At 34.0% G+C, this 11,001-nt stretch overlaps 1 protein-coding gene across 1 annotated transcript; it reads left to right on the top strand.

The window, feature by feature from the left end:
• The first annotated feature begins 9,890 nt into the window (after nucleotides 1-9,890).
• On the top strand, nucleotides 9,891-10,400 carry LOC139859026 (uncharacterized mitochondrial protein AtMg00310-like). The gene has a single exon (XM_071847846.1). It carries the CDS (start codon nucleotides 9,891-9,893, stop codon nucleotides 10,398-10,400), a length of 510 nt encoding a protein of 169 aa, XP_071703947.1.
• Nucleotides 10,401-11,001: the final 601 nt, after the last annotated feature.

An 11,001-nucleotide genomic window follows, 5' to 3' on the forward strand; every position in this document is an offset into this window, starting at 1 on the left:
ATTAAGCCATTGGTCGGATTCCTGTGTAATATCCACAAATTCAACTAGTTTTGCCTTTTCTTTAGGCGATAGATTGGATACTAACCGGTTACATAACTTAAAGTTCCCCTTGGTTCTAGCATCGCGAATCCGTTTAATAAGTTTCTTCATTGAACTATTAATAACGGGGTCATTTAATTTCGTTTCAACAACGGGGTTCTTTGTTATCAGGTCATCATTAGGTTTTACTTCATCTTCCCACACTTAGGCGTTTTCTTATTGTTAAGCACTACCGTTGGAGTTGGTAAAATAATATGCTTCTCATCGATCATTTTTATTGGTTCAACGGTTTTGGTTGGTGGAGATTTAGCTTTTTGAATCACAAAGGTGACCGATTTTTCACCATCACTAAGTGTCATTCTACCCTCTCTTACATCAAATAATGCCCTGGTGGATGCTAAGAATGGTCGACCTAAAATTAGAGGAATGTTTTAGTCCTCTTCTATGTCAATGACAATAAATTCAACCAAGAAGGTTAAATTGCCTACTTGGACGGGTAGGTTGTCAGCAATTCCAACTGGGTGCCTAATGATTTGATCAAAGAGTCGAACACTCATTTCTGTTGGACTTAACTCACCTACTCCTAAGCTCTTATATAATGAAAGAGGCATAACACTCACACTTGCACCTAAATCTGCTAGTGCATCATACATGACTCAATCACTAAGTAGACAAGGAACAATAAATTCACCCGAATCACCCACCCTGGGTGGAGGTTTTGGTGGAACTGTCTTCACCGGGTTTATCTTTACAGTTTTTGTTTCTTGTACTTTCTTATTCTTCTTCTTCTTTCCAGAGGTATCACAAACTTTATTACCTATTACTTGCTCATACTCAACTCCTTTTCTTGGAAACGGGATGGGTGGTTTGTATGGTGCCACCACTGGCTTTACATAATCGGGTGGTGGTGGTGTTGTAACTTCTTCATTGTTACTCACATCTAAAACCTTCCCATCTTCTGGTGTTGGTTTTTCAGAATTCGTTGAAACCATATTAACATTCTCATTCCGAGGATTTACTTCAGTATTACTCGGTAGCTTTCCTTATTCCCTCTCACTTATCATGCTAGCAAGAGTACCTACGTATTTTTCTAGATTCAAAATGGAAGCTTGTTGAGTTCTTAATGACTGATCAAACCTCTCATTTGTTTGGGTTTGAGATGTTATAAATTGTGTTTGAGATTCCATTAGCTTTGCCATCATTTCTTCCAGATTTGGCTTTTTCTCTTCGGTTTGTTGTGGTGGTTTATACAAGCCAGGTCTTTGTTGATTGAAAGTGTTGTTTTGAGTTGATTGGTTATTCAGACCTTGTTGGTTATACCAGTTATTGTTGGGTCCATTTGGATTGTAAAGAATGTTTTGATTTCGATTGAAGTTTGGCCTTGGCGGTTGATAATTATTTTGATAATTATTTCCCAGCCTACTTATGGTAATTAAAATACCAAATTTAGCGTAACCAGTAGTGATTGAAGGGTAAGCAAACTGGTTTAATAGATCCATTATTAAGAGATTATGAAGATCGACAAGAGGAAGACAGAGGTGGCTACCTTCGTCAACTTTATCCATCAGAAGGATGATATATATATATATATATATATATATATATATATATATATATATATATATATATATATATATATATATATATATATATATATATATATATATATATATATATATATATTTGCTCGATGTGACAATCTTTTGTTAAGTGTGGTCCACCGCATTGCTCACAACTGATTCGTATTGCGTGAATATATTTATTCATCTTTTCCATTCGTCTCTCGAAAGCATCTATTTTTGCGGAAACGGAATCAAAGTCATGGCTAGAATCGGCTCTAGCCGATTTAGATGATCGAAAGATATCTTTTTCCTGGTGCCACTCATGCGAGTGGGAAGCAGTGTTATCAATAATTTTGTAAGCTTCAGTTGCGGTTTTCTTCATAATGGAACCACCAGCTGCTATGTCTTTGTCTTTTCGTGTAGTAATGTCGCATCCTTGGTAGAATATTTGTACTATTTGATAAATGTCTAAACCATGTTGCGGACATCCTCTTAACAACTTTCCAAATCTTGTCCACGCCTCATATAGAGTTTCATTTGGCTTCTGTGTGAACGTAACAATTTCTCCTTGAAGTCTCACGGCTTTAGATGCCGGAAAGAATCTTTTAAGAAATTTCTCAACTAAAACATCCCATGTGTCAATCGCCCCTTCAGGTAACGATTCTAACCAATCTTTGGCTTCTCCCTTTAAAGTCCAGGGAAATAACATGAGATAGATCTGTTCATCCTCAACTTCTCTGATTTTGAATAGTGTACAGATCCTATTAAAGGTATGAAGATGTTCGTTTGGATCTTCCTTCGGCGTACCACTATATTGGCATTGATTAGTTACCATGTGTAGGATTTGTTCTTTGATTTCATAATCTGGCGCATTAATGTCTGGTTTAATAATGGCGTGACCTTGGCCCGGGCGTGTGGCTCTCATTCGGTCTTCCATACTTAGAGGTTCCATTACTTCCATAATTGAAATTGTTGAATACAAATCACTAGAGGATTCTGATTTAATGGTTTGTGGTTCAGGAGTAATGATTAGTGGTTCTGGATCTTGGAATTGTCCTTGAATATCCTCCGGGTTTTCAATTTTGAAGTCGGGTTCAAAAAATGGATTATCGGGATTTTGAGTTGGAGTACTTGTTTGACTAGATGATGATTCTAAAGAAAAATCAACGGCGATAATATTGGCTAGATGTCGTGATCGAGTTACAGGTGGTGAACGTATGAAAGGTGGTGAACATTTTGCTCGGTGCATTCACTGAATATCCTATTAGTTATAAAAGATAAAAATTATATAAGATATCAAATTAATAGACTTTTCTGATTTTGCCCACGTTTCGAATAGTCAATAGATGCAGCAGGTAGCCAGGACCCTTTAAATCGGAAGCTCACAACTCGCCACTAACAAATCCAACTATTACTACGAACCAGAAAATTTTGGATGTCTATCAATTTAACCGCTTAAAATAATTTTTTCGTCGAAATTTTGAAATAAAAATTTATGTCCTAAAAAATAGAGCGTAGAAATGAGAAAGAAGAAGAGTGCGTCAAAAAACGTCGAAAAATAAAAAGTCGAAAAATAAAAATAAGAAAGTAGAGCGTCGAAACTTAAAAGTCTAAAAACTAAATATTAAAACTTGCGTCTAAAGGTATTAAAGCTTAAAAGGAATTCTATATCCAAAACGGCAATAACTTAAAAAGGCACTAAAACTTAAAACGGCGTCGCAAAATTCTAAAGTACCTAAATCTTAGTCCAAAGAAAAAACACTTAAAGGATTTTACGACAAAGCCTAAAAATCTAGAAATAAAAATAAACTACGGCAAAATACTAGATTAAAACTAATTACGAACGAAAAATTATAAAATTACGCTTTAACTAATAAAAAGATACAAAATATAAAATAAGCTTAAAGTTATAAAAATACAATTTTATAAAAATATTATTATTTATTTTATAAAAGTATCAATTTATAATTAATAAAACTAATTTAAACTAAATATTACAAATTAAATACAACTAAAACTAAATATTATTAAATTAGAAACCCTAATTATAATTAATTAATAATAATAATTATTAATACTTAACCCTAATCGTACAGACTAGGATACCAGACCAGTCAAATCACCTCATGCGATCGCATGAGGTGTTAGTTGTTTTTCCATGCGGTCGCATGGCAGTGGATACCAGGCCAAATGTTTGGGCTGCTACAGTGTTCGGCCCGTTTACAATTTATATTTTTTTTATAAAATAACTTAAATAAAACTAAAAAAATAATTTACTTATTAGTTTTATAATTGTAAAATATAAACTTTTTAAATACTTAAAAGTATAGAAATGTATTTTTCTTTTCTTTTTGTTTTTATATTTAAAACGTATTTTTACAAAAATAAATTAAACTTAAAAAAATCTTTTTTTTAGAAAAATAGCGTTTCGCTTCGGCGTTTAAGATGATCCCCGGCAGCGGTTCCAAAAATACTTGATGTGTGCAGAGGTGTATATGAAATAGTTATTTTTTTTTATTGCGAAATACTATTAAATACGATACAATTTTATACAAGTTATTTATTTATTTATAGAGTGGATATACCTAAACATTGCTACAACACTTATGGGCAGTGTACCTAATCGTACAATAGTGTAGTTTTTAGTAAGTCCGGTTCGTCCACAGGGAACTAGCTGAGTTCAACGCTATATTTTTAACAACTATATTTATATAAAATATATATAATTATATATATTAATATTATTATAAAAGGGGGGTTTTACCGTTTAATGACCGGTTTGTCGATTTTAAATAAAGCGTAAAGATAAATGACGATAATATAAATGACTGAATTTAAATTGCGATAAAGTAAATTGCGGTAATTAAAATGACAGTAAATAAAGGTACGATGAAATATGAAATAAAAGTATTATGCTTAGTTAAACTTCCGTAATCATGATGTTTGACGTTTTGATTTTAATTAATTGTTACCCGGGTTAATTGTCCTTTGTCCTGGTTTATTTGATACCTAACTGGTTTTTGTCCATAATAGTCCATCGGTCATAATTATAAAATTCTCGTCAAATTAACCTTATTCCCGAAGTCAAATATTCCAACTAATTAGGGATTCGAACTGTAACAAGGTTTTAATACTTTGTTAATAATTACACCAGATTATCGACTGCGTGTAATCCAAGGTTTTAATACTTTGTTAATAATTACACCAATTATCCTTGTATGTAATCCACCCCTGTTTTAATGAGATATGAATATTAATTTACCCTCTTGATCAGAATGAATAATCAATTACCCAACCCGAATAATTAATTAAATGATCGTAAAAGATGTCGTATAAACGTCACTAAATAAGACAAACATAATCATTTTAATAATTATTAGATTAACTAATTTGAAGATAGGTTCGACAGGTTCCAATGAGTTGTCATTCGATTAGACAATACCCCCTACCTATTAATTGTCAATAGTCCAATGTTCACAAGTGTCGGTCTTTTGTCCAAACCTTAATTATGGTACAAAATCCAATAACCCCGTCTTAATATTTTAGTCCAACATCACGATTACTTCGGCTCAAATAAGCATAATAATAACTTAGTTACGAGACATTAATTTAAAAAGGAAGAACATAGCTTACAGTGGTATTTAATCGCGTAGCGTTACACGGACAGAATTTTGACTTTAAAACCCGTAAAACATTTCTTACAATAACCCAATTATTATTAAACTTAAATTAAAATTAAAATTATAAATATAAATATAAATATAAATATATATATATATGAGAGTGAGAGAGATTGAATTATATTGTGTAATTAAAACGTCGAGCAAACTGCCTTTTTATAATACTTGGCCTGCTACAGTAACACATGTGAGTGCATGAGTTTTCAGTGTATTTCCCATGCACTCGCATGGGTTTTATGCCTATTTCCCATGCGATCGCATGGCCGTCAGATCCAGTTCACATATTTTTTGTTTTCTTGCTTGTCGACATATTATTATAAATATATAATATATATATAATTTATATTAACTATATATATATTATATTATATTCTTGTGCATAGTTGACTTATAATTTTTGCTCCGTTGTCTCGTACATTTACGCCCGGTTTATGTCTCGGTTCTGGATTTTCGAACGCCTTTTCGTACCCTTAGATATCTTGTACTTTGCGTTCCGCGACTTGTACTCTTGTAATTTTTAGATGTTTCTCATCAATAAATTGAACCGCTTGGATTGTAACTTGTACGTTTTAGCTTTTTGGTCATTTGCGTCTTCAAATCGTCGTTTTCTTCTTTTGTCTTCGCACTTATTTATTTAAACGAATATTACATAAAAATAGAACAATTACAACTAAAAGCTTTACATATTGGAAGGATATTGTGCCTAAATATATGTTCATTTGGAGCACTATCAGACCTACATCAACTTTAAAAGAGTGAGAGTAGAAACAATTTCAATCTAGGATTAAACATCAACATCCTATCCACCCAACATGAAAAAAAATGAAATAGATTAAGCAAATGACAATTGACAAAGTATTCATGGGCTGAGATCCTAAACGTAGAATTGATGGCTATAGCAAAGCTTGAAGGTAGTAGCCCAAAAGAACACCTTTAACTTGATATAATGAACGATGTTAAGCCAATAAGTTATTTTTTCGTTGAAAATTAAATCATTTTTAGCTAGTCAAATTGCTCAAATAATAGCCAGAACAATCAACCTAAAAAATTTATTACTTTTAATACCCATACCAATTAACCAATCATAAGAATACAGAAGAATTGTCCTCGGGTAATACATATTCCACCACTTATAAAGAGCACACCATATGTTGGACGACCATGGACAACGTAAAAGAAGGTGTACGAGTGATTCTTCCACTTGCGAACACCAAACACATAATAAAGATTGATCGGATCTCAAAATATTTCTACGTTTAAGAATGCCTCCAATGAGAATGTAGTTTTTGATTGCTAACCAAACTAACAATAAAATCTTGGAGGGAACGTTGTTATCCCATAGTAGTTTAACACAAAGCAAAGATTGAAGATTACCTTGCAAACAGAGTAAGAATGGGCCAATAGCCTAGTGGTGAATGACTCACTCTCCCTTAGGGGATGTGAGGGTTCGATTCCCACTAGGTGAAGATTTTCCAAATAATTAGATCAAAAACCATTCTTACCGGGTCCAAATGATCCCTTGGTCCCACGCATGCGAAGATTGCAACAATAACAATGCAGGTTCGAATCTCGGGCCTGGCATGCTGTGGGGAAATGTGTGATGGTGTTTCGCCAGGCTCCAGTGGGCTACCGGGGACCGCTGGATGGGTTGACAAAGTCAACATAGGACTAACATGTCTCTGCCGATACACATGTTTTTGCAACAAAAACCTTGCAAACGGAGTATGCTACGGTGTACAAGCCATTTCTAATAGCCTGATACCATGAATCATAAAAAAATGTTATAATGTTACCTTTCATTTACTCTCTTATTTTTAATAGTTTTAAGAACAATAACATTATTTTACTCCATTCTTGAATATAGATGGTTAGGTTATACACGTAACACGTAGGGTGTGTTTGGATGATACTTCTATTAACTATTGTTGGAGTTGGAAGTTTAAATTTATTTTTAAGCTGAAAGCTGAAACTTATGTTCCATAAGTATTTGGTAAATGAGTTAGATATTATGTTAGTTAATTGACGTATAAGGATAAAAGTAAATGTATATGATTATTGAATGGTAATAATGTAACTTCACCTTTCTAGAGCTTCTATTTTTGATAAGCTCTTTAATAAGTTTATACCAAACAATGTTACTAGATTGAGCTTATGAAAAAAAATAAGGTTAATCTCTCATAAATGATCGAGCTACAATACGCGATACAAATATACACACTAAGCAATGATAAAGTAGTAAATATGCGAATGAAGTTAACACGTACACTAACGGTACTGGTTTCTTAACATATATACTAAGAGAGAAAACCGGATGGTTACTCTTCAGCATAAGTATTTTTGATTGTAACATATATGCTAAAGAGAGAATTGTGTAGTTACTGTACGTCACGGTCAGTTTTGTATTTTTAAAAATTAAAAGCATTAAACCCTATATATACGTTAAATGAATATTACTGCAAATGTTGTCGTAGTTGAGTTGGTTAATTGTTTCTTCCCGTAACTTTTTATCTTTCATTCTCGCCTAGCGTGAAATTTCAAGTCCTCTTCAAAAGATAATTGAGAAGGCTCATTGAATGAGCAATTCAATAAGAGAGTTTTTTGTCCTTTAACTTTTATTTTTCATTTCTTCATAAATTATAATTGCATTTCTTGAAATGCAACTACTTAAATTACAACAATGTATGCATGCTAACATCTAATACAAAGTATCACTGTAATGTAAACTACAAAACGTGCTACCTATTCTATAATCATTCAGTTCTTAGCACATATACCTAGTTAATCTAAAATTTGTTATCAAAGTTACGACAAATGTCATTGACAAAAAAAGAAATGGTTCATTGGACAAGAATCAAAACACAAAAAAGTCTCGAATAAAATTATTTACTTTATTACTTATACTCATCACTTATTGCAAATTAAATAAGCTGGTCCCAACTTATTATTCTTGGTTCTCTAATGAAACTTTGACTTTTATATATGTTAATTGACCGTTGATTTCCTCAAGATGGAGTTCGATTTTAACAACAACGTCGCATATAGGGGACCAAGCAAATTGGCCAAGTGAACCAAAATATCTCATTTTTAGAGAATTATTCTAAAAGCCATCAAAGAACATTACTCGTATTGTCAATTTTGACCTTTATTCGATTAGCAAAATATGATTGGCCAGATCAAGTGAGCAATTTAGCGGTAGAACATACAAGTCATCTGATCATCCATAAACTTTTGTATGTACCGAAAAGATATCAGATATAAGGTGACGAAAACACAAATTTTTTTCACGCATCCACAAAGATGAGAGAAAAGATTGGAATGACAGAGATTAACATTAATGGTGAATGGGTCTCTGACCCTGCAAAAGTTAAAGAAGCAGCCTATGACGCGTTCTCCAAACGATTCAAAAAATCAGAAGGCTGTAACACCAAATTTTCGAGCTCATCTTTCTCCTTGCTATCTGATGAAGATAATAGTTGACTTTGCAGATCGTTTGATAAGGATGAAATTAAAAAGGCTGTTTGCGATTGTGCGAGTTCAAAAGCTCCGGGGCCTGATGGTTTCAATTTTAATTTTATAAAATGTTTTTGGGAGATTCTTGAGGAAGATGTTGGTAACTGCATTCGTGAATTTGCACAATACAGCAGTTTCTCATGTGGGTGCAATAGTTCATTTATATCTCTCGTCCCTAAATCCACAAATCTGATCAAATTTAACGACTATCGCCCAATTAGTTAGATTGGCTGTTTGTACAAAATAGTGGAAAAACTTTTGGCAAACAGGTTACAAAAGGTGCTTCAAAAGTTAATCAGCTCGAACCAATCAGATTTTCTTAAGGGAAGGCAAATTTTGGATGGTGTATTGATAGCAAACGAAGTAATCAACTCCTTTAAAAAGGAAAAGCGTAACCTTTTCTTATTTAAAGTTAACTTTGAGAAAGCCTTCGATTACGTATGTTGGGAGTCTTTGGATAATGTCATGGGACAAACGAATTTCTCATCTACTTGGAGGAACTGGATACAATGGTGTTTATCATCTGGTCACTCCTCAATATTAATCCGTGACAGTCCCACACAAGAATTCTCGCTCGAAAAAGGTTTAAGGCAAGGAGATCCATTATTGCCTTTCTTGTTTTTGATTGTTGGCGAGGCCTTGAGTGTAATGATAAATGAAGCTATTAATCATGGCTTCTATAATGGGGTTTCGGTGAGAGAGAATGCAGTCCACTTGTCTCACTTACAATTCGCTGATGACGTTCTTTTCTTTGGCGAATGGTCAAATAGAAACATTGAAAACTTAAATAGCATTATCACTTGGTTTAGAATGGCATCCGGTCTTCGTATCAACTTTGCAAAAAGTAAATTTTTTGGTCTCGGTATACCTGATTCGGTGATAGCTGATGTGGCACACTCCTGCGGGTGCTCAACAGGTAATCTTCCTTTTTGTGTATTTGGGGTTACCGGTGGGAAAAAAACATGAATAAAATTAGCGCTTGGAATGGTATTATCGATAATTTTTGGCTAAATTGAACCCCTGGAAGTCAAAATTGTTATCAATTGGTGGTAGACTCATTCTAACTAAATCGGTGTTAGGAAGTCTATCACTATATTATATGTCATTGTTCAAAGCCCCAGTTAGTATAATCAAAAAGTTGGAATCGATTCGAAGGAATTTTTTGTGGGGAGTGGACAACAACAATAATATACGTTGGATAAAATGGAGTCATGCTTTAAAAAACAAAGCATCCGGGGGTTTAGGCATTGGTAGTCTCAAGGCAAAAAACCTTAGCTTACTTGCTAAGTGGTGGTGGAGGCTAAAACATGAAAAACGGTCATTATGGGCTCGCGTTATTAAGTCCAAATATGGTCCAAATAGCGACTTAAACTGCATCCTGGAATCATCCAACTCCTCGGCAATTTGGCCTGCGGTTATTAAATGTGGCAATGAAATCGATATCACTGGTGTTCCATTTTCTACATCGATTATACGCAAGATTGGGGATGGTCTGTGCGCTCAATTCTGGCATGATCTCTTGCTTCAAAACACTACTCATCTGCTAAAAAAAATGTTCCCTCGTCTATATGCTTTGGATACTTGTCAAGACGCTTGTGTTGCTAGCTGAGTTGTTAATGTGGCGAATGGGTTAGCGGGTAACTGAAGTTGGCGCAACAATATAAGAGGAAGGGCAAATGATGAGTTATCCAAGCTTAATGACATGTTGACATCGTCTAGCATGCTCTCGTTGGATGAAGATAATTGGAGTTGGAAACTTAATTCGAAAGGCTCCTTTAAGGTGAAAATCTTATCCAATCTAATTGATAATGTTTTTCTTACGGATCCAGGCCCGCTAAATGTCACATCTTGGTTGCTTGCCTTCCGAACAAAGTCAATGTCTTTGGTTGGAAGTTGGCGTATAATGGTTTGGCCACTCGGGTGAATCTGATAAATCGTGGCATGGCCTTACCTTCTGTTTCATGCCCATTCTATTGATCATCCACAAGAAGATGCTAACCATCTTTTTTACAAGTTGCAAGTTTATAACCCTACTTTGGAAGAACTTGTTTTCTTGGTGGCATGTTAATGAGCACATCCCATATGGTGTTGCTAATGCCTTAAGTTCAGCAAACTACCAATTTGGTTTGGAGAATGCTAATGTAATCTTCCTTGCAGTGAGAATTTCACTTATGTGGCTAATTTGGAGATGGCGAAACAAGCTTGTGCAC

The sequence above is a fragment of the Rutidosis leptorrhynchoides genome, chromosome 7 (assembly GCF_046630445.1).
Source record: "Rutidosis leptorrhynchoides isolate AG116_Rl617_1_P2 chromosome 7, CSIRO_AGI_Rlap_v1, whole genome shotgun sequence".
Taxonomy (NCBI): Eukaryota; Viridiplantae; Streptophyta; class Magnoliopsida; order Asterales; family Asteraceae; genus Rutidosis; species Rutidosis leptorrhynchoides.